The sequence below is a fragment of the Diabrotica virgifera genome, chromosome 4 (genome assembly GCF_917563875.1).
Source record: "Diabrotica virgifera virgifera chromosome 4, PGI_DIABVI_V3a".
NCBI classification, from domain to species: domain Eukaryota; kingdom Metazoa; phylum Arthropoda; class Insecta; order Coleoptera; family Chrysomelidae; genus Diabrotica; species Diabrotica virgifera.
Window position 1 is genome coordinate 28,197,456 of NC_065446.1, and position 24,612 is coordinate 28,222,067.

At 32.5% G+C, this 24,612-nt stretch overlaps 1 protein-coding gene across 3 annotated transcripts in view; it reads right to left on the reverse strand.

Annotated features, from left to right (window-relative positions):
• Positions 1-24,612, reverse strand: part of LOC114349334 (WD repeat-containing protein 89) — a 36,771-nt gene that overhangs the window by 4,409 nt on the left and 7,750 nt on the right. Inside the window, exons 3-5 of one of the 3 annotated variants that reach the window (XM_050648092.1) lie at positions 16,592-16,773; positions 8,388-8,657; positions 971-1,162 (exon numbers count right to left, since the gene is read on the reverse strand). In XM_050648092.1, the coding sequence (XP_050504049.1) occupies positions 971-1,162; positions 8,388-8,657; positions 16,592-16,773 (644 nt within the window). Of the gene's footprint in view, positions 1-970; positions 1,163-8,387; positions 8,658-16,591; positions 16,774-24,612 lie in introns of those variants that run through there. The other 2 variants (XR_007697436.1, XR_007697435.1) reach the window with 2 other exon arrangements.

Genomic DNA, 24,612 nt, shown 5'->3' on the forward strand with positions numbered 1-24,612 from the left:
TGTGTGTGTGTGTGTGTGTGTGTGTGTGTGTGTGTGTGTGTGTGTGTGTGTGTGTGTGTGTGTGTGTGTGTGTGTGTGTGTGTGTGTGTGTGTGTGTGTGTGTGTGTGTGTGTGTGTGTGTGTGTGTGTGTGTGTGTGTGTGTGTGTGTGTGTGTGTGTGTGTGTGTGTGTGTGTGTGTGTGTGTGTGTGTGTGTGTGTGTGTGTGTGTGTGTGTGTGTGTGTGTGTGTGTGTGTGTGTGTGTGTGTGTGTGTGTGTGTGTGTGTGTGTGTGTGTGTGTGTGTGTGTGTGTGTGTGTGTGTGTGTGTGTGTGTGTGTGTGTGTGTGTGTGTGTGTGTGTGTGTGTGTGTGTGTGTGTGTGTGTGTGTGTGTGTGTGTGTGTGTGTGTGTGTGTGTGTGTACTTAAAAAAAAAGAATGTGTGTGTACTTTGTACGCACGTAAGAAGTTCTTGTGTACTTCTATTATATAATTTCAACGAAATAAATATACTTAACAGTTACAATACAAAAAATTAACAATAATTACCAAAAATTAACCAAAACTTAACAATGCCAAATATTAGAAGAAAAAAAAGAAAAAAGTATCCGGGATTTGAACCCGCAATCTCGCGATTTCTCGATCTCTGGTCGCATGCTCTGCCAACCAGGCCATCAAGGCGCATGTTACTGACTTTTCAGATATACATAATTACACAGCACGGTGACAAGTGAAATATAAAAATAGATGTTTTATTATTTTACGCCCAAGGAACACAAATCCAAAGACACAAAATTATAATAAATAATACATTTACTAAAAAACACTAATATATTATTTTAATGGCTTATTTGCGCTGATACGTAATTTGAAAGATTAGCAACTAAACGTCATACTGTCTCTGTGCGCATGCGCGCAGATTTATGAAAAATTTTACTCTCAATCGCGCCTAAAGAAGTATAACTTCAAAAATTTGTAGTGAAATAATACTTACGTTTTCATTGAATGCACTATCCCTAACCTTCTGTTGATTATTCTTAAATTCTACGTAGGGTTCCAATCCTTTTTTCTGCAATGATAATGCCCTTAGATATTCCTTTGTTTCATATTGGGAGCCTCCCAAAATAAATTGACTATTTTTTAATTGGTGAAATTTGGCTAAATAAAAGTCATCATCATGCTGACTCTGCAAGAATAGTTTATGTTAGTTACATTAAAAAAAAAGAGCAGCGTAAAGAATAGCAAACATCGCTTAGTCGATGGTCTCCAATACACGCTGCACGCAGCCTACAGCGTCTATTGGAGACCACCGCCTTTCGGATTCTAGGGAACTTGCACATTTTTTTTATTACATAATAATGTTCAGTTTTGTTCAAAAACGAGATTTCCAAAATTTCACGCTTCAAAAACTCCTAACTTAAAAACACAAATTTAAAATCTTCTGTGTTTTAAAGTAGTTCAAAAGACCCGTGACGTCACATAGTTGAACTTTATTTTATGGTTATATTTGTACTAAATTTACAATCAAGATGCAGTAGAAATAAACAAACCAAGAAACGTTAAATGCTACTAGGAGCAAATCATGATTTCCAAAGTTTCTACATTGTAAATTATGATTTGGGAGTGCTCCTAGTAGCATTTAACGTGTCTTGGTTTGTTTATTTCTACTGCATCTTGATTGTAAATTTAGTATAGGTATATTCTTCTTCTTATTCTTTAGTTTATTGGCCTCCACCTACTTGGGTATTTGGCCAGCTCATCGTCGCGGAATAAGGGAAAATATTTATATTCTAATGACACTTATCGTATGTCATTGTAATAATATATTGGAACCGTGCAAGTTCGGAAAAGCGACACCTGGTTTCATAGCTCGGCAACATCTTTCGCACTTTTAATTATATTGGCCAATCATATTGGTCCTGGTTACTGGAAAATTGTCAAGGCCATAGCCCAAAAAAATTATAAGAAGAAAAAGTGATATTAAGAGGCTACAGTAGCGATCAACAGGTAGCAACAAACGCGTTCCAAGATTGCGGCTCTAATTTTGAATATTTTGTCGAGATATTTGGCACACATATTCGTAATATAATAAAGAACCTAATTTCAGAAATATGTTAGTACGTGGAAATTATTCTATAACTAAATAAAATATTGAAAAAAGGAGCGTGTACCGCCATTAAGAAGAAAAAAAAAACTTTCTTCAAATAAACTTTTTTATCCCATGCCTAGATTTTGTGTAATCTTGGAACTACTAAAATTTTTTATTTCTAACAAAAAATCGAACATATAACTAAATAACTAATTAGGTAACATAGAGAAATTATCACTATCATTTTGACAAACCTGCGTCAGATTTTCTCTAATCTGTTCTGTCATCTTTATCGATATCTGTTCAGTGCAGTAGTGTGTTAATTTAAGAATTCGTTTTTGTTGTTTCATACGAAAATAGTGTTTATTGATAGTTAATTTATTATATATTTGTTGTTGTTGTATAAGTTGTTGGCCTCTTTGAAAGAATAGATTGTTGTTAATTGTGAGTTTTTGTTATATGTAGGTAGGTAAGTATATTTTACGTAAAAATATTTCGAATTCTAATGCGAGTATATAAAGTTTTAGGAGGATTTTTTATTCTAAAAATATTATCAATAGTTTAACAAAATGGAAAAAGTAAATTAAACGAAAAATAAAGTGAAACCTTCCAAGAAAAAGTCCATTAAAAACCGTGCCAAAATTATGCGAAAATCGAAATTTGTTTCGCTTCACAACAAAAAATGATTATTTATTATTGTTTTTTTATTAGATATTTCATGCAAATACCTATCTTAACATACAATTTTCACCCATTTTGGTTTATTTTTATAAATATCTATTTATTAATAATAAAATCATTTTCTATTACTTCCATTTAGCGTGACTATGATATTGTCAAAATATTAATCTTAGATAATGTCAAAGATTACCACTGTTGCCAAAGTTTATGATACTATTTCCCGAAGTTATATTTTATATACGAATACAATTAATTAAATGTACTTTTATATAATATTTGCATATCATATCAATACTGTGGAGCAACATATAATTTTTCATTTTCATTGACAGTAGATATGAAATATACGTCAATTTGACAATTTCAATTGACAATGAATTATTTAAGAAAGTTGCAAGATCTCTCCGCTATTCGCGCACGATCGTTTCTCGTATCCCCTCGCAAGTACTTGCACACGGCGAATACCAGTTTGTTGAGATTGGAGTTTGATACAGTTTTTGAAGGAAAGGAAATAATACTATGGAAAATAAAAGAAAACACTATAAGTGTTGTTTAGTGCCATTTTGTAAAAGTACAAGTTTTCTATGTATTTAAAATAGTTCAAACGATCAAACGTATTTTCTACTGACGTTTCTAATGTCTAATTTGAAATTATATACAATTTTGTTTACTTTGTTGATGCAGAATGTAAACACACAACCATATGACGTCACGACGCGTTTTGGGCTAGCTGCAATATTAGAATCGTCTTTACGGACCAAAATGGAACACAAAAACAACTTTTTTTATCTTTGATACATGTTTTAAATTATATTCTGTTGTGATTTATAGCATTTTTAATTTAAAATTTTATGCAAGTTCCCTATTTTGAGAAAGCTTAAGTTTCCAAAAATACAGTAATTCCATAATTTCTGATGCTTTTTCCTTGTGGCATGTCTAAGATAAATTGTATGTTTATATGGGGTTATGTCACAATTGATTGCAATGAGGATTACATTTTATAATTGAAGAGTACAGGGGGAAAACAAGGAATGCCACATTTTATACATATTGAGATAAACACCAATAAAGGTTTAAAGGCGCATTTAAATCAAAGCGAACACGAACGAAGGAACGAATTCGTAGGTGTTCGCTTGGTCATTCGTTCGCTACAAAGTAGGGCCATTTACATTGAAGCGAACGTTCGCATTCGTTGATCATCGGGAGTGCATATTGCCCGCAGATGTTTTTAAGATGGGCCAGTGCCAGTCACACATTGTGTTTAAGTTTATTTTCGTGTTTCTTGCTGGGTAAATTTTAATACAATAATAGCTTACAAAAATAGCAGGTATTATACGCTGTTTGAGGGAGCTTAGAAAATAACATAATAAAGAACCAGCTTTCTTAAAATTCTTCCTCGAAAAAGTTACTTGCTCTTGATATTATGACTATATTATGTTCAAATAATAAATTGTAAAATTGGTGTATCAAAATAAATTTGCTTTTAATTAATTTTAGCAATTAATTTGATTTGGTTAATTCATTAGTAGTCCTGTCGCCAGGGGGGGTACAACAGCCTCCTTAATTCAGATGGACTTACCCAAGTTTTTTTTATATATTTTGACCCGTAGAATACGAATTTTTTGGGTATCAGTTGATCCGGATGTCGATAAGATTGTTATAGACAAAGAACTTGAGGAATTACATAACAGCGATTTCTCGCAAAACAAAACATCTTTTTGTATTTTTTGGGTCATTTTAAGCAAAAAATATTTCTACAAGTTTTTTCGTAGAATGCATAGTTTTCGAGATAACCGCGGTTGAACTTTCAAAAAATCTAAAAATTGCAATTTTTGAACCCGAATAACTTTTGATTAAAAAATAAAGTAGCAATTCTGCTTACCGCAGTTGAAAGTCTAAGTCAAATTATATCGGTTTTGATTATTTGCATTGCTAAAAATTAATTTTTTTATTGTTTAACAAAGCTATAAACACATAGTGTTTCCCGTGCCCAATACATGCGTTTTAACGCATGCTACGTAGAAATTGCCTCGCTTGCACTTTGCACTTGTAGCTACTCTACCTAACTCATTCGATTTTAAATGAGAAATCATTGAAAACATCACTCGCGCACTAGGTTTTTATAGCTTTGTTTAACAATAAAATAATAAATTTTTAGCAATGCAAATAATCAATACCGATATAATTTGACTTAAACTTTCAAATGCGGTAAGCAGAATTGCTACTTTATTTTTTAATCAAAAGTTATTCGAGTTCAAAAATTGCACATTTTCGATTTTTTGAAAGTTCAACCGCGGTTATCTCGAAAACTATGCATCCTACGAAAAAACTTGTCAGAGCATTTTTTGCCTAGAATGACCCAAAAAATACAAAAAGATGTTTTGTTTTGCAAGAAATCACTGTTATGTAATTCCTCAAGTTCTTTGTCTATAACAATGTTATCGACATCCGGATCAACTGTTACCCAAAAAATTCGTATTCTGCGGGTCAAAATATATAAAAAAAACTTGGGAAAGTCCATCTGAATTAAGGAGGCCGTTGTACCCCCCTGGCGACAGGAATATAGTGTTTCTGGGTTGAAATTTATCCAATAAAAACATTAGGCTTTTAAAAGCAAACCACTTCGAACCCTCTTTTTGTCTTTCTCGTCTAAATGATGCCAGAAGCTAATTCATTTTTTTGGTTCAGAGACATCACAACCCATTCCTATAGAAAACAAGCATCAGTTTTTCTGTTTATTATTTTATATAGCTTCGATTTTGGGTTTCATAGGCATATTCCATATTGCAAAATTATGTTTTCACAACTACACAATAAACAACCCTCTCAAACTAATGTTTGTAAATAAATTAAATCAGTACTTCTAAACGAATTCGTTCGCTACCGTCTATCCACTGTCCACATTGAACAACGATTTCCTTTGATGATTCGCTCACTTACCGACATCGGTTGGAACATGTGCGAATGCGAACGAATTCGTTCGGTCGTGCTCGATTCGCTGTACAAATACAATGAAGTTAACGAACGAATTCGTTCGTGTTCGCTTTGATTTAAATGCGCCTTTATGATATCTAAAAACTACTTAGGAGATTCTTAGCAGAATTCTAAAAATTATTGGTCTATTATAGTCTTAATATAATATTAATCTATATTAAGTTATTAATTTAATAATGCACCAAAAAACTTCTAACATTCCTTATTTTTGCCCAGTGGCGTGCGGACAATCCTGGTCCTTCGCCTGGATACAAATTCTTAAGATTAAGAATTGAAGAAATTCGTAAGGTATTAAGTGACAAAGAAAAACAAGTGCAAAATTTGAAGCAGAAGGGTACAAGTGCGAATGTTTTTTCAAAATTTCAAATATTTTGAATGAAAATAAGTACTAACTTTACAAAAGCTTTTTACAATCAGATAAAGAAAAGGTGTAAAATTAATTCAAAATAAGTCCATAAGTCATTAATTCGCTGTAGAATTTACTATGTAAATTTAACTTTGACTTCGTTTTTCTCAATTAAACCATTTATCACTTGTACCCCTTAGCATCTAATCCCCTCAATTATCATTACAATCAACTGTGGCTAATCTTATATAGAGTGTCCCAAAAGTAGCGGAACGGTCGAATATTTCGCGAACTAAACATCGGATCGAAAAACTGAAAAATACGTTTTCAATAATTTTCAAAAATCTATCCAATGACACCAAACACCAATCCCCACTACACCCCCTGGAGGTGGGGTGGGGGGTAATTTTAAAATCTTAAATGGAAACCCCCAGTTTTTCTTGCAAATTTGGATTCGTTACGTAAAAGTAGGCAACTTTTATTCAAGACGTTTTTTCGAACTGTGGGTAGATGGCGCTATAATTGGGAAAAACCATTTATCCTGATACCATAGGTAAATTATAGAAGCGGTCTAATATCTCACGAAATACACTTTCAAATGAGAGACCAAAAAACAGATTTTTAATCTTTTTTGAAAACCTATCGAATAACACCAAACATGACCCTCCAACCCACCCCCTGGATGTGGGGTGGGGGTAACTTTAAAATCTTAAATAGCAACCCCCACTTTTTATTGCAGATTCGGATTCGTCATAAAAAATTAAGCAATATTTATTCGAAACATTTTTTAAAATTTCTGATAGATGGCGCTAATAAATCGAATTTTTCCAATTAAGGCGCCATCTATTAACAATTCTAAAAAATGTTTCGAATAAATGTTACTTAATTTTTCATGACGGATTTGAATCTGTAATAAAAAGTGGAAGTTGCTATTTAAGATTTTAAAGTTACCCCCACCCCACATTCAGGGGGTGGGTTGGAGGGTCATGTTTGGTGTTATTCGATAGGTTTTCGAAAAATATTTAAAATCTGTTTTTTAATTTCTCATTTTGAAGTGTATTTCGTGAGATATTAGACCGTTTCTATAATTTGCCTATGGTATCAGGATAAATCGTTTTTCCCAATTATAGCGCCATCTATCCACAGTTCGAAAAAATGTGTTGAATAAAAGTTGCTTACTTTTATGTAACAAATTAAAATTTGCAAGAAAAACTGGGGGTTTCCATTTGAGATTTTAAAGTTACCCCTCACCCTACCTCCAGGGGGTGTAGTGGGGGTTGGTGTTTGGTGTCATTGGATAGATTTTTGAAAATGATTGAATACATATTTTTCAGTTTTTCGATCCGATGTTTAGTTCGCGAAATATTCGACCGTTCCACTACTTTTGGGACTCCCTGTATAAACATGCCACAAGAACCTTATTAACAAAATATTATAAACATAACCTTTATTACTAATTATGATTAATGTAACCTAATTAAAGTTGTAAATGTGTGTAACAGATTTAAACTGTTAGTCCAGGCTGTATCGCCGCCCTCGTTAGGTAAATTATTCTGATTCGATTTTTTTGCACAAAACTTATTCAAAAATAAGTCCTTGTAACAAATCCACAGGGTACCAAGCGGTACCGTGGTCGAAAAATTGTTTAAACAATTTTTTTTAAACAAATTACAAAAGTAATAAAATGACCAAATCAAAGTTTAAAGCTCCCTCTACAAGATCCCGAAGAAATTTTTGTTATTATTTTATTACTAAGCTGTTATTTTTAATTATTAACAATGAGCGCTAAGAGCGTATTAGGCGGCCGTCAATGGTGAGTGCGAAAGAGAATACGCTCTTAGCGCTCATTGTTAAAAATTAAAAATAACAGCTTGGTAATAAAATAATTACAAAAATTTCTTCAGGATCTTGTAGAGGGGGCTTTAAACTTTGATGTGGTCATTTTATGACTTTGATAATAATTATTTTTAACCGAGTTATTAAACCTTGAAAATGGCTATTTTTACATTTTTCAAATTTTAAATCGCGTACAACTCGACAACAATCAATTTTAGAGAGAAATCACAAGAGACTTTTTTTGCTCCGAATGACTCAAATTTTCAAAAAAAATTATTTTTGTGAATTTGTTTAAACAATTTCTCGACTACGGTACCGCCTGGCACCCTGTGGATTTGTTATAAGGACCTCTTTTGAGTAAGTTTGTGCAAAAAAATCGAATCGGAATAATTTACCTAACGGGGGCGACGATAGTCTGGACTATGTTACTGCATTAAAAAATGTAGTTCATAATTTGTGTCTTACCATCATCTTGGTTAAGTATTCTCTACTAAATGATTGATATGGTTCACCTTTGTCCAAATCCCATAACTGCAGGTCAGATGTATGGGTCACACAGCTAATACAGTCTTTGTTATTTTTGGTGAACCACTGTAATTCGTTTACAGAAGATTCGGTATTAAGGGTGTCTATTAAGGCATCATCTTCTGACTCCTGGGACAAATCATATAAATTTATGAGACCATCGGTTGATCCAGATATTAATTTATTCATATCGTCTGGATGAAAACGAACCTGAAATGCATTTTAAATTTAATACATTGCAGAATATAAAAAAGTTTGGTTTAGTGAGATATCAAATCAAGATGTGATTTGATTTTCTTTAAAAATATTCTAATTTCATTGTTAATTTTGGAGAATTACTGAATTTGAAGTACAGCAAGAATAATTATCTTATTCCATATATTATTTAAATATCGCCACTTTTGTAAAGCAACTACAGTTGAGTCCCTGAATTTTTACCCGTGCGTCATCATTTAAAGCATATGAAATAAGTCGATGATAAGTCGCAAATTGAAATTTAGTAAACGCAATAGCAAGTCACTTACTGTCACTTGCTGTTGCGTTTAGTAAATTTCAATTTCCGACTTATCATCGACTTATTTCATATGCTTTAAATGATGACGCACGGGTAAAGATTCAAGGATTCAACTGTAGATAGTTTTTTAATTTTCGCTTAAGGATTATGAGGTTATCTAAACCCCACAGTTTATGAACGATATGAATAGTTATTAATAAAAATCAATTAGTCTTTCAAATATTTGCAAAAATGTTGTAAAACCAACTTTGATGTACAGCTGGTTCCTAAAAAAACTGATACGACTCTTATTAAGATTTGATCATTTTGAGCAGTGTATTTGATTGGTCTGACATTATATTATGTTTATTATGACAGACAAAAATAATAAAATAAACAAACAAACAACAAACAACTGATTACATATGTTAATTCATAAATTGTAATAATTATTAAGTAAAAAAAAGTAAAAAATTGTAATAATTATTCATAAAAAAGTAATTTTTGCTGCAGTTCGGTACCTAAGATGCGATGCTTTAATTCTGCGCCAAGTTGTTGTCTTTCTTCCCGGAAACTGTGACATGATTCTTGCAGTTTTCGCATCTTCAAAAGGATTCTCTTCTAATCTCTCCAAAAGCGTACGATCTTTATGAGCGGTAGATATTTTTGGTCTTGCAGACTCTTGCTTTCTTTTGAGAGTTTCTTGTTCTTTCCATCTTTTATTGATATTAAAAACTGTTGTTCTGCTTACGTTAAAATGGTTCGCTACGCAGATAGTGACCAACCTCTTCTAATTTCGTTACAGTTCTTGCTTTTAGTTCTTTGCTAGCATGTGGAGCCATTTTTGAGGTTGAACAGAATAAGTTATGAGACAAATTTTAAGATTTGGCAGTGACAGTGACAGTATGTAAATAATAAGTATTTATCCTTCAAAATACACTGCTCAATTTTCTACAAAATACGCTTTAAGAGTCGTATTAGTTTTTATAGGAACCAGCTGTACATGGCACGTAAGCACTGATGATGACTGGTAAACCAGTCGAAAACTAGTTATGTTGTGATTTTGATGTAGCCCTTTTGAGGGATTTTAAATATACCCGTTATACAGGATTTTACTGTTTTTTTTAATTAATAATTAAAAAATGACATTTTTTTTATAAATTGAAAAAAATTTCCGACCGGGGCAGATAATATTTCAGATTTTTTAGGTCATTCTAAACAAAAAAGGTCTTTTGTAATTTTTCTCTAAAGTTGTTCGTTTTCTAGTTATAAACAATTTAAAACTGAAAAAAGAACGAAAGATGACGATTTTCAAGGCTCAAAAACATAAGTATAAAATATCATTTTTGAAATTATGAAGTACCTAAATTCAGGTTCAAACCTTATTCTATCAGTTCTTGATAAGTCTTTTGGACGCATTTCATTCTGAAACATGTTTTAGTTGTTAATGCCCGTCTCCCCATAAGAAACCTTCCTCATTAACAATTAAAAAATATGTTTTTAGAATAATACATGGCTAAAATTCTTATCGAGACCTGATAGAAAAAGTTTGAACTTGAATTTATGTACTTGATGATTACAAAAATGATATTTTTACTTGTGTTTTTGAGCCTTGAGAATTGTCATCTTTCGTTCTTTTTTCAGTTTTAAATTGTTATAACTCAAAAACGATCAACTTTAGAGAAAAATTACAAAAGACCTTTTTTGTTCAGAATGAACCAAAAAATCTGATATAATATCTGCCCGGGTCGATTTTTTTTAATTAATAAGAAAATGTAATTTTTTAATTATTAACTAGTTATAGTTAGAACAAGATTAGATCGGGCAACCCTTGTTTTTTGTAATTGTTAACATGCTAAATTACATATCCAATCATTTTTATTCATTAAACAGATCGGTGCAAATCGACCTTATATCGGATCCTCTACTATTTACAGTATCTATTATTACCAATATCACCATGGGTATATCACCATATGATAGAACTTATATCACTTCTTATTCTTTCTTTAGCACTATAACCCTCTGTGGGTTTCGGCCTGTTCAAAAATTGCATTTCATTCCCTTCCGTAATTGGCGACTATTCTCCAATTCTGAACTAACATAATCCTTATATCATTCTCAACACTTTCTAACTTACGGTTTCTAGAGCCAGAATGAACCAAAAATTCTTTGTTTATTTTTGGTTGGTCTCCATTCAGTGATATTTTTTGTGCTTTTTTCATTGCTCACTCAGAAAAAGTGGACAAGCCAACAATTCTATAAGATTGAACAAACTTTCGTGTTTAATTAACTAGGGTATAGTGGGCCACAATTAGACATGGGCCACTATGAGACAGTTAAAGTATTTAAGTGTAGTGGGGCTTGACAGGTGCTGCATTCTATAAGCAGTTCTATAAATTTCATCTTTACCCATAACCCTACATTACCAATGGCTGCTATCACTCTATTACAGATTGTTTGACTTTCGCACTTTTTCGACACCAGAAGTTTTTTCATCACTCCATTTCATCACAAAATATTACCCAGTTGAGCAGACATTCTGTTACTTTGTATAACTAACATATAACACATGTTTATATAGTTGAATTTCATGATATTTACATTTTGAGTTTCTATGTTTCCTCCTCCTCAGTCGTTTCCTCATTGCTGAGTGTCGTGATTCCCTATAATACGAGCAACTATCTCTTTCCATCGGCTTCTGTCCTGAGCTTCCCTCATGGATTCAGAGAATGTTTTTCCACTGGCTTTCTGTACTTGATCCGTCCATCGAGTAGGTGAGCGACCTCTACTTCAACGTTTCCCGAAATTAAAAATGTTTAAATTGGTTATAATAACAAAGGAGTAAAACACTGTGCATTGGGCCACAATGAGACAGAATTTTTGTAGGCAGTCAACATAGAACACTACGTTTCAAATCAGAGCAGCGAGGAATTTGAAATCACTGCTTCTAGTAACAGTTAAGAGAAGTTTTCAGACACTGATAATGACCAGCAAGAAAGAGTTGATCCTTCAAAATTTAAGCCCCTTATGAAGACCCAAATGTTGAAAATTATGTTCTTGTTAAGTTTGAGGCTAAAGACATGAGAGATGTTTATTACATAGGTAAAGTAATCTCAACAAAGGACATAAATGGTGATGTAGAAGTAAGTTTTTTAAGGAAAAGTTGAAAAAATCCAGGTGTCTCATTGTGGTCCATGCTTGGGCCACAACAAATGTGTTTTTTTCATTGCTCACTCAGAAAAAGTGGACAAGCCAACGAATTCTATAAGATTTAACAAACTTTCGTGTTTAATTAACTACCTACACTGCGCGTCAAAGAAAACAGGCACCCCACAAAACAGGTCATTTTTGATGTCTCGAATTTCCTAAACCTATTGTCCAATAAATTTAAGTGATTTTTTAATATGTTATAGCCTTGTTCTTTAACAATATTGCTGTAATAATATTGTTGCTACAGACAGGTAAATTGTTATTGTATAAAGGGTGTACCAATCAAAATGTGCTTTTTTCTCAAAATTCAACTATACCCTCAGGTTTTCTTAATATTCTGTTTTTTGATTAATTCGCTTATGTGGGATAATAAAAATGTTAGGTACTTTAACAACTAGCCACGTTCTTCACCAATACAGGGTGTTTCTGCATGAAAAACTAATGACCGTTTGCTTTATAATAATATGTCCGCAAATGCTTTTACGAGATAGTTGTTACTCATTTTTATTTAGAAACACCCTGTATTGATGAAGAACATGGCTAGTTTGTTGATAAAATACCTAACTATTTTATTATTCAACATAAACGAAGCAAAAAACAGAATGTTAAGAAAACCTCAGGCTGTGGTTGGGTTTTAATTTCAGTATTTTATAAATGCTAGAATATTCCACGGGGTGTGGTGAACTTTGAGAAAAAACAGTTTGATTGGTACACCCGGTATACAATGACAATTTACCTGTCTAGCAACAATATTATTACAGCGATATTGTTAAAGAATAAGGCTATAACATATTTAAAAATCACTTGAATCAGACAAGAGGTTTAGGAAATAGGGAACTTGCATAAAATTTTAAATTCGAAAAAAAATGTTATAAATCACAACAGAACATAATTTAGAACCTGTATCAAAGATAAAAAAGTTTTGTTTGTCTTTCGTTTGGCCCCTAAAAACGACTAAAAATTCAACTTATACCAGCCACCCCAAAACGCGTCGTGACGTCACGCCGTTGTATGTTTACATTCTACACCAATAGGGAACTTGCATAAAATTTTAAATTCGAAAAAAATGGTATAGATCACAACAGAACATAATTTAGAACCTGTATCAAAAATAAAAAAGTTTTGTTTGTCTTTCGTTTGGCCCCTAAAGACGACTAAAAATTCAATTTATACCAGCCACCCCAAAACGCGTCGTGACGTCACAGGGTTGTATGTTTACATTCTACACCAATTGTATATATATAATTTTAAATTAGACATTATAAACGTCAGTAGAAAACACAGTTATGTGACGTTACAAATGTTTTTGATCGTTTGAACTATTCATAGAAAATTTTATATAATATACTTTTTACTAATATATACTTTTACAAAATGGTTTTATTTTCAATAGTAAACCTTCTTTCCTTTCCTTCAAAAACTGTATCAAACTGCAATCTCAACAAACTGGTATATTTTATTACAATGACATACGATAAATGTCATTAGAATATAAATATTTTTCCTTTATTCCCCGACGACGATCTGGCTAAATACCCAAGTAGGTGGAGGCCAATAAACTAAAGAAGAAGAAGAATATACGTAAATATAACCATAAACTGAACCACATAATCAAACTCTGTGACGTCACGGGTCGTTTGAACTATTTTAAGATAAAGAAGACTTTAAATTTGTACTTCTAAGTCTAAGTTATTATGAGTTTTTGAAGCGTGAAATTTTGGAAATCTCATTTTTATACAAAACTGAACATTATTATGTAATAAAAAAATGTGCAAGTTCCCTATTGTATATTATATAATTTTAAATTAGACATTATAAACGTCAGTAAAAAATACAGTTGTGTGACGTTAAAAGTGTTTTTGATCGTTTGAACTATTCATGGAAAATTTGTACTTTTACAAAATGGTTTTATTTTCAATAGTAAACCTTCTTTCCTTTCCTTCAAAAACTGTATCAAACTCCAATCTCAACAAACTGGTATATATTATTACAACGACATACGATAAATGTCATTAAAATATAAATATTTTTCCTGTATTCCCCGACGACGAGCTGGCCAAATATCCAAGTAGGTGAAGGTCAATAAACTAAAGAAGGAGAAGAAGAATATACCTAAATATAACGCTGTGTCTAGGTACACGCTAACGTGTACGCAAATAAAAAAGTTAGAGTGTCAGAGTGTTGGAATTTGTTTAATCGCGTTGTGTTTACACTTACACAACACGATTTTAATATTGATTAGTAAAGAGATTTATTTTTTATTTGTTTAGTGTTTGTTTTTAAATTAACTATGCAGTGTGGACAATTATTTAGTTGTTTTAATGAGTTTGACAACATTTTAAAACAGTAAACAGTATGAAAAAGTTAAGAGACTATAAATTAATATATTGTGACACTATTTAGTCCGCTCACGAATTGGCCTATTTCTTCCCGAAGCTTCTCGGCGTTACGAGCCTCGACCATGGAATTCGAGACGACCGCTGCCGAAGTATATATAGGACCGAGATTCGAGCACAGGCCAGTCATTCATTTATCGAAGCGCGTCGCGTAACTTAATGTATTCGAATCGAAGATATAAAATGTATTTATTAGTTATCGGAATTATTATGTTTAGTTAATTAAATCATAAATTTGAGTTTGTAAATAAATTAGATGTGTTAGTTGGTGTTATTTGTAATTATTAAAATAAATAAGTGATGTAAATAAAATACATCACAATATATTTTTTTAGTTATAAGTGAAATAGTATTACCGTATATAAACAAGAAATAACATCATACAGAAGCTCTGCGGTACCACCTGGGGAGCATCGGCTTCCACTCTCCGCTCTACTGCCTTAGCCCTTGTTTTCTCGACCGCTGAATATTGTGCTCCAGTTTGGCTACACAGCCCACACGTAAAAAAGGTCGACACTCAGCTGCACAGCACTATAAGGATGATAACTGGTACAATTAAATCAACTCCCACCCAATGGCTTCCAGTATTAAGTCACATCCCACCTCCACGTTTACGACGAGTTGACGCACTTAAATGAACAATATAAATCTGCCGATCCACCAAGATACCGAGGATGCACGAAATACCCGTCTCCGCTCTAGAAAACCACCAATAAAAACGGCAAGAATGATACATGAGGAGTTCAACATCACGAATGCATGGTCCCAAGAATGGAACGCATGGCAAAATAACATGCCCTGCATTACCCACAAGCCACCAGGTTTTGATCTTCCACGTAAAACATGGTCCACTCTAAATAGGATCCGAACCAGACATGGCAGATGTGCATACATGCTACATAAATGGGAAAAGAACCCGTCTCCTCAATGTGACTGTGGGGAGAACCAAACCATTGACAACATTATTGAAGAGTGTCCCTCAAGATCCTACACAGGTAGCCCTGAAGACTTCCTGTTTGCAACTTCAGAGTCAATTGATTATATTAATACACTTGATGTTTGTTTGTAACTATTTAAAGTTTGTCATTGTCACCAAACCATTGACCACATTATTGAAGAGTGTCCCTCAAGATCCTACAATGGTAGCCCTGAAGACTTCCTGTTTGCAACTTCAGAGTCAATTGACAATTAACTGATAAAAAATCTACGTGATAAACACTCTTCAAACGGCTACAAAAAATTCCAACATATCTGTTAGCAGTGCATTGGCATGGGGACATATACTCCATCTAATTTACTTACCGTTGCACGTCATCCACGTCATAGCCCGAGACGTCACATGATACCAACACGAAATATTTAGGGGTAGGTGTGTTCTTTTTTAGAATCACTTTGCCGGGTACACTGGCGTTACAGCCACTAGGCATATTTTATTATATACGCGTAGAAATAATATTTAAAGATTTCTATTAATGTTAACTTAAAGAAATACACAATAACATGTTTCATTTAATTTGTATAAATTGATTATAAAGCGTTTTTATGAAGCAGATTTGTTCGGAATACACTGTAACTCTAATCGAACGAAGGTGATATTTTCGCATAAATTGGTAACATTTATTTGACAGTTGCGGTGATGACACTTCATATTTGTTTATATTCTTTACTATAGTATTTGTTTCATTATATTTACTGTTTTTATTATGTACTTTAACGTAAGATTATAACTTAATTCTTGTTTTCTATTTCTAAAGTTTTTATTTATTTACATTGAATCTTAATTTGTTTTGCTGTATAATCCACTTCCGCAAAAATTGTGTGATGTATTTGATTTAAAATGAATTCAAGAATTTTTTGTAATTGGGCAACAATGTCAACTTAGATCTCTAATGTAAATAATGACGTGCAACGGTAAGTAAATTAGACGGACTGTAGATCACTTAGCAACAATAAAAAGATATTTGTAAAAAGTGGCACTTAGATCTATTAGCATTTCAGGTCTTCAAATGTAGAATGGAAACAATGTGTGTGTGTTAATTTACCTGAGTAATGTCATCAGTGTGTGATTGCCAATATCCTCCTAACAGCTTGTTAATTCTTATATCCCAAAATAATACAAAAGCATCTCCCCCAAGTACATCTGTGCCAGCAGCTAGAAGCCTGTCATTGGATGATACATCAAAACAATTAAAGGTTTTCTCCTTATTAACTTCTGCTGTTGTATCTATAAAATATTTTTACATGTTTATAAAGCTTTGTTAAAATAATTAAGATTTTGATGTTTGCTTTTATGTATTTACTTAAAAATAAATCACAACCAAGAACCATAAAATCAATCAGTAAATAAGAATCAATCAGTAAATATAAACAAATTTTATGATAATCTTAATATATTAAAAATTCCACTTCCCGTCTACCTGAACAATTTGATTTTTTCTGAAGATATTAATACATTAAAAACAATCTACGAACATATCAAAAACTGTAAATATAAATTGTAGCAATAAAATTTACCCTGTATTTAAGTAATTTTGTTAAAACAAAGCAAGCATGTTTGTTAAAACAAAACAAACATGTTTGTTTTGTTGTTATTTTTTAAACCCTGTAGATTTAAGTAATTACTGTATACATATTATAATTGAAAAAAGAAAAAAACAAAAAAGAAAAGAAAAAGAAAAGAGAAAAAAAAGCAAAAAAAGAGAAAAAAAGCAAAAAAAGAGAAAAAAAAACTAAGAAGATGTAAACCTCCGAGATGTTGAATCGGGTTTATCTCTTAGCGTAATAAAAAAAACTAAAAAAATAATAATAATAAAAAAAAGAAATTAAAAATATAATAAAAAAATATAAAAAAATAAATATTTACAACCAAAACAGTGTTTTATTTAGATAATCATTGTAATATGTTAGTTTGTTATGCATTTAGAGTTAGAAATACAGAAATAATTCCTCTGATTGAAAAATCAAATTTGTTTTTAAAATAACAAAATGTCTGGCTAATTGGCTCGGCCAAGGCCATCAAATTCACACAAAAAAAAACCAAAATAGTTATGAACAAAGAGAAAATTATCTTTCAGCTCGTAATGCAGAATCTTTGGTAACAATCTATTGCCTGAGCTTTTTACTATTTATAAAGCTCGAAGCCGATAAAAAGCGGACATGGGAGAATCTACCTTATGCATGATGTATATTCTCCCATGTCCTCTATTTATCGGCCTACATGCTTTATAAATAGTAAAAAGTTCAGGCAATATATTGTTACCAAGAATGATAGATGTCGCTAAGGCGTTCGTCAGCAAATAATACTTTATTATTTTGCTTAGTGAGACAGCCAGATTTAGTTCAATTCAAGATACACCACAGGCGGCCCTGAAGACTCTAAAAAGAAGAAACAATCTAAAAATTAAAGGAATAACACCATAGATATATAATACTCTAGATTGCGCCCTGCGATCTTAAAATGGGTGACGGTTGCGACAGAGATAAATGAGCCTATTTGGTCGGTAGTCTCTTTTTAATTTAAGGGGAATATCGACGACGTGAATATCCCACTTTATCGAGTAATATGTGTTGACAGTTGGAGCGGGTGGTGACGGGAAATGGTCTTTGGTCTTCGGACGTGGATAATCGTGGTTCGAATCCCATACCAACTTTACTTTTTTTATTTTTATTTAATCAATATTGCGTTTATTAGATATTTTTACATCGGAAAAATGGACCTAAGTAAATCTAGCAGATAATAAATGTATGTATAGTAAGTTAATATTGGAATACATAATTTGTGAACTGCATAGTAAAATAAAAGTCATTCGTTATTAATATAAATTCGTCCTTATTCGAATGATGTGAATGTTTGTTTTGCTTCTACTTTTTTAAAAAATTGTAACAATAGTTTCATAAATAAAAATAATGTCTAATTACTTTAGTGTAGGAAACAAAGGTTGAACCTTGCAAAATGGACACAAGTCCGGTTTTATTTTTTTGCTGGTATATCAAGGGGTGCTTATTATAAGACTAACTTTTTCTGAAAAAATTTCGCCCCGGAACCTCCCTTTTCACCCCTTTAAAGGGGGTAATTTGTGGTTTTTGCGGAACGTAGCCCTTCCTGTACTTTTTACAAAAAATTTCTTTTATAGAAATATGAAGAGGACTATATTTTCTACGATTTATTTTCAACAGCATCTCTCTATCGTAAACTGTTTAGGGGGGTAGCGCCCTAAAGTTGACAAGTTTTTAAAAAAGATGTTTTAAAAAAAAATTAATTTTTCCCTAACTGTAGCGGAAATTAAGAAGAAATCCTGCGTCAATTATTCACAAATAATTGACTGATTTTTTGGTATAGGCTTCACTTAAGGGTAATTGCCCTTTTTTTAATTACAGGGTGATACATTTTAAAAAACCTCTTTTTATACCATCTTAACCGTTTATGCTAGAGTAAAAAGACTTTCAGCGATTACCCATGTACTGGTGCTATTTACGAATTTGTATAGTTTACCCCCATTTTTTCCCCGGAACTACCCCAAAAAAAATAAGAATTAATAAATAAAGTGATTTTCTTGGAATCCTTCACACACAATGCCCGTTATTAATATGCTTCATATATCATTTTGTGCACGTTATTATTACCCATGCATGGACATCCAAAGCGATTTCCTAGTGCAACCCCTGTAGCACAAAAAAATAAATAAAATGGTGGGTTGAAATTTTTTTTTGTTTTTTGCTTTTTGATCCATATGGGCATATGCTTCATCAATAGTGCTTTTCAAAAATATATATGGTTATTGCAACATCTCTGCGGAAACCATCCCTATCCTTGAAAATAAACTGCAGAAACTACCCCTATCCCTTGGCGAGCATGTTTTTACGATTTTCTCATTACCTATGCATTCTTTTTAAACAAAACTTATACAAGGTTAAATACCACTATTTACTCTAAAAATTAGGTCCTATTCATTTTTTTCGTATAAGCAACCGTTACGGCACAGTGGCGCAGTAAACCTCATAATATATGCTTTGGCGGGCTCCAGTTTTTGTTTTTTTTTTCGTCATCTGTTCGTTTTATTAATAAAGTACTTATGTAAAATAAAACAACACAGTGTAACCTACAAATTATGACTTATGAACATTTTACATTCTTTGCTCCCCAAAGCCACAGTGGTGGCCCAAAATAAATTTTTGCATATTTTCGCCACCTACACGCATTTTATTGCATTAATGCTACTTTAATAGCACAATATTTACCCTTAGGTAATCGCTAAGCAGTGGCGGATCCAGGGAGGGGTGATGGGGGTGATCTTCATATATCATTTTGTGCACGTTATTATTACCCATGCATGGACATCCAAAGCGATTTCCTAGTGCAACCCCTGTAGCACAAAAAAATAAATAAAATGGGGGGTTGAAATTTTTTTTTGTTTTTTGTTTTTTGATCCATATGGGCATATGCTTCATCAATAGTGCTTTTCAAAAATATATATGGTTATTGCAATATCTCTGCGGAAACCATCCCTATCCTTGAAAATATACTGCAGAAACTACCCCTATCCCTTGGCGAGCATGTTTTTACGATTTTCTCATTACCTATGCATTCTTTTTAAACAAAACTTATACAAGGTTAAATACCACTATTTACTCTAAAAATTAGGTCCTATTCATTTTTTTCGTATAAGCAACCGTTACGGCACAGTGGCGCAGTAAACCTCATAATATATGCTTTGGCGGGCTCCAGTTTTTGTTTTTTTTTTTTCGTCATCTGTTCGTTTTATTAATAAAGTACTTATGTAAAATAAAACAACACAGTGTAACCTACAAATTATGACTTATGAACATTTTACATTCTTTGCTCCCCAAAGCCACAGTGGTGGCCCAAAATAAATTTTTGCATATTTTCGCCACCTACACGCATTTTATTGCATTAATGCTACTTTAATAGCACAATATTTACCCTTAGGTAATCGCTAAGCAGTGGCGGATCCAGGGAGGGGTGATGGGGGTTATCACCTCCCCCCTTTCAAACCAAGTGATATTATATTCATAGATTATAAAAATATTCATTTATTTTTATAGAAATTTAACCAATTGGCACCCCCCTCTTAACGATACTGGATCCGCCACTGTCGCTAAAGCATAAAAAGTCATTCTTATAAAAATAATATTAATATAATATAAGTATTTCTATAAAAATAAATGAATATTTTTATAATCTTCAAATATAATATCACTTGGTTTGAGATCGGGTGGGGTGATCGCCCCATCACCCCTCCTTGGATCCGTCACTGTTTAGCGACCACTTAGGGGTGAATATTGTGCTATTAAGGTAGCATTAACACAATAAAATGCGTGTAGGTGGCGAAAATATGAAAAAATTTATTTTGGGCCACCACTGTGGCTTTGGGGAGCAAAGAATGTAAAATGTACATAGGTCATAATTTGTAGGTTACACTGTGTTGTTTTATTTTACATAAGTACTTTATCAATAAAACGAACAGATGACGAAAAAAAAAACAAAAACTGGAGCCCGCCAAAGCATATATGAGGTTTACGGCGCCACTGTGCCGTAACGGTTGCTTAAACGAAAAAAATTAATAGGACCTAATTTTTAGAGTAAATAGTGGTCTTTAACCTTGTATAAGTTTTGTTTAAAGAAAATGAATAGTTAATGAGAAAATCGTAAAAACATGCTCGGCTGTATATTTTCAACGATAGGGGTGGTTTCCGCAGGGATGTTGCAATAACCATATATATTTTTGAAAAGCACTATTGATGAAGCATATGCCCATATGGATCAAAAAGCAAAAGACAAAAAAAAATTTCAACCCCCCATTTTATTTTTTTTTTTTTGGCTACAGGGGTTGCACTAGGAAATCGCTTTTGGTGTCCATGCATGGGTAATAATAATGTACACAAAATGATATATAAAGCATATTAATAAAGGGCATTGTGTGTAAAGGATTCCAAGAAAATCACTTTATTTATTAATTCTTCTTTTTTTTTGGGGTGGTTCCGGGGAAAAAATGGGGGTGCATTATACAAATTTGTAAATAACACCAGTACATGGGTAATCGCTGAAAGTCTTTTTACTCTAGCATAAACGGTTCAGATAGTATAAAAAGGGTTTTTTTTTAATGTAACACCCTGTAATTAAAAAAAGGGCAATTATCCTTAAGTGAAACCTATACCAAAAAAATCAATAATCTATTTGTGAATAATTTCCGCAGAATTTCTTTTTAATTTCCATTACAGTTAGGGAAAAATATATATTTTTTAAAAACATCTTTTTTAAAAACTTGTCAACTTTGGGGCGCCACCCTTGCTAAACGGTGGATGATAGACAGATGCTGTCGGGAAATAAATCGTAGAAAATATAGTCCTCTTCATATTTATATAAAACAATTTTTTTATAAAAGGTACAGGAAGGGCTACGTGTTCGTAAATTGTAGAGTTGAGGAACAAAAATGGGAGATTTAAGGAACAAATAAAACGTTGTTTACCCAATGGCTGTATTTTAAGGACTACTTGTTAAACAAACGTTGAAAGCAACACACTATACAGTAAATAGTAAAGCGGCCAGTAGATGGCACTGCTATAAAAATATTTAATTTATTTATCTATATCCAACACTCCCACTAGATAAACAAATTAAGAAAATAACATTTATCAAATGTTTATTACACTATCTTAACTAAACCAATCTCTTTCAAAAACTTATTATGTTTCACAGAACTCAAGCTTTTTGTCAAGAGATCAGCTGGCATGTTAGCTGTGTCCAAATATTCCAGCTTTATCAAACCTTTGTTTACAGCTTCTTTGACAAAATGATATCGGATATCAATGTGTTTCGTCCTTCTATTCAATACAGGATTTATTGCTAATTTATGAGCTCCCATATTATCATTATATAGTATAACGATTTCATCAATACCCAACATCTCATACAACAAATTTTTTAAAAAAAATAGCCTCTTTAGCAGCTTCTGATACTGCTATGTATTCCGCTTCTGTGCTTGACAGAGAAACACTATTCTGTTTTCTGCTTTCCCAGACAATAGGTCCACCAGAAAACTGAAAATAGAAGCCCGTATAAGATTTTCTGTCATGAGAATTACTCCCCCAACTGGCATCTACATAGCCTTTCAAATAATTATCATTTTTTGAAAAAGTTAAACCATAGTCTTTTGTAGCCTTTAAATATTTTAATATTCGTTTTACATGCTTCCAATGCGTTTCTGAATGATAATTATTAAATTGACTGAGATAACTTACAGGATATGAAATGTCTGGTCTTGTCAAAACTGACAAATACATAAGACCACCTATTAAATTCTGATAAGGCACTTGAGCAAATGCATTATCGTCTCTATTCAAATTTAAACTAATTTCCATTGGGGTAGAAACCTCTTTCGAATCCTCCATATTGAACCTTTTTAACAACTGTTCAATATAGGATTTTTGATCTAAAGTTATAACACCATTCTCTTTATTATGAGTTACTCTCATACCTAAACAATTCTTAATTTCTCCCAAATCTTTAATTCTGAAACATTCATTTAATTTCAACTTTAAATTATCTGATTCATCTGAATCATTAGAAAAAATAAAAAAATCATCAACATAAACAGAGATAATGGTTTTTAGATTATTTTTCATCTTTATGTATAGACATGGCTCATAATCAGATTTCTTATAACCTAGATTAATTAAGAAATTATCAACTTTTTCATACCAAGACCGAGCTGACTGTTTTAAACCATATATGGCTTTCTTTAGCCTTAATACTTTATTATTTTCAATTTCTAAACCTTCAGGTACTGTCATAAAAACTTTTTCTTTTAAATCACCATTTAAAAAAGCCGTCGCAACATCAAGATGAAAAATATCCAAATTCAAATTTGCTGACAAAGCAAATAAAAGTCTTAATGTAGAATGCCTTATTACTGGAGAAAAGGTTTCATTATAATCAACACCAAATTTTTGAGTGTAACCTTTTGCTACCAGTCTTGCACGATATTTCACTTTACCTGAGTTATCAACCTTTTTCTTGTATACCCACTTACACTTCACTACACAACCATCTTCAGGAACATCAACCACTTCCCATGCTGAGTTATCCTCGAAAGACTGCAGTTCTTCTGTCATAGCCCCTAACCATAAGTTACTATCTGGTCTAGACATGGCATCCTCGACACTAACCGGATCAGAGTCACTATCCGAGCACAAATAAGTCACAAACTCATCAAACCTTTTTGGCTTAGGTATTCTTGTTGATCTCCTGATTTCATCCACTGGCAAATTCGGCAAGTCACATACATAATCGGGATCATTGTTCTCAACAATTTCATCAGTCGATGTGTTCTCTTCAACCTGATGATTCTGATCCTGACATGATGTATTATTATCTCCCACTGAATCTAACATTTCTTTTGCCCCATGTTCACCTTCTAAATCAACATGAATCACATCACACCTTTTTGTGTCTTCCATAATTTGTACGTCTCTACTTACTATTATTTCTTTAGTGGTCGGATTATACACCCTGTATCCTTTCGTAGTCTCAGAGTATCCTACTAAAATGTGCAGAATAGCCTTTTTCTCCCATTTTGATCTTTTTTCTTTTGGAACATGTACCATCACCTTGCTGCCAAATATTCTAAGACCACTAACGTCAGGTTTGCTATCTGTCCACATTTCAAATGGTGTTTTCTTTAAGCCGGAAGCCAGCGATCTATTTTTTAGATAAACAGCTGTGTTTACAGCTTCAGCCCAAAACATTTTTTCAAGATTAGCATCAAACAACAGACATTTTGCCTTTTCTATGATTGTCCGATTTAAACGTTCGGCTACACCATTTTGTTCAGGAGTGTAGGGATTCGTTTTTTGATGTATAATACCATTTACAGTTAAATAATCTTCAAATTCTTTTGAACAAAACTCTCCACCATTGTCACTTCGCAAAGTTTTTATATGGACACCCTTCTGGTTTTCTGCCATACTTTTAAAATTTTTAAAACAATTAAAAACTTCACTTTTTGTTTTAATAAAATAAATGAATACCATTTTACTAAAATCA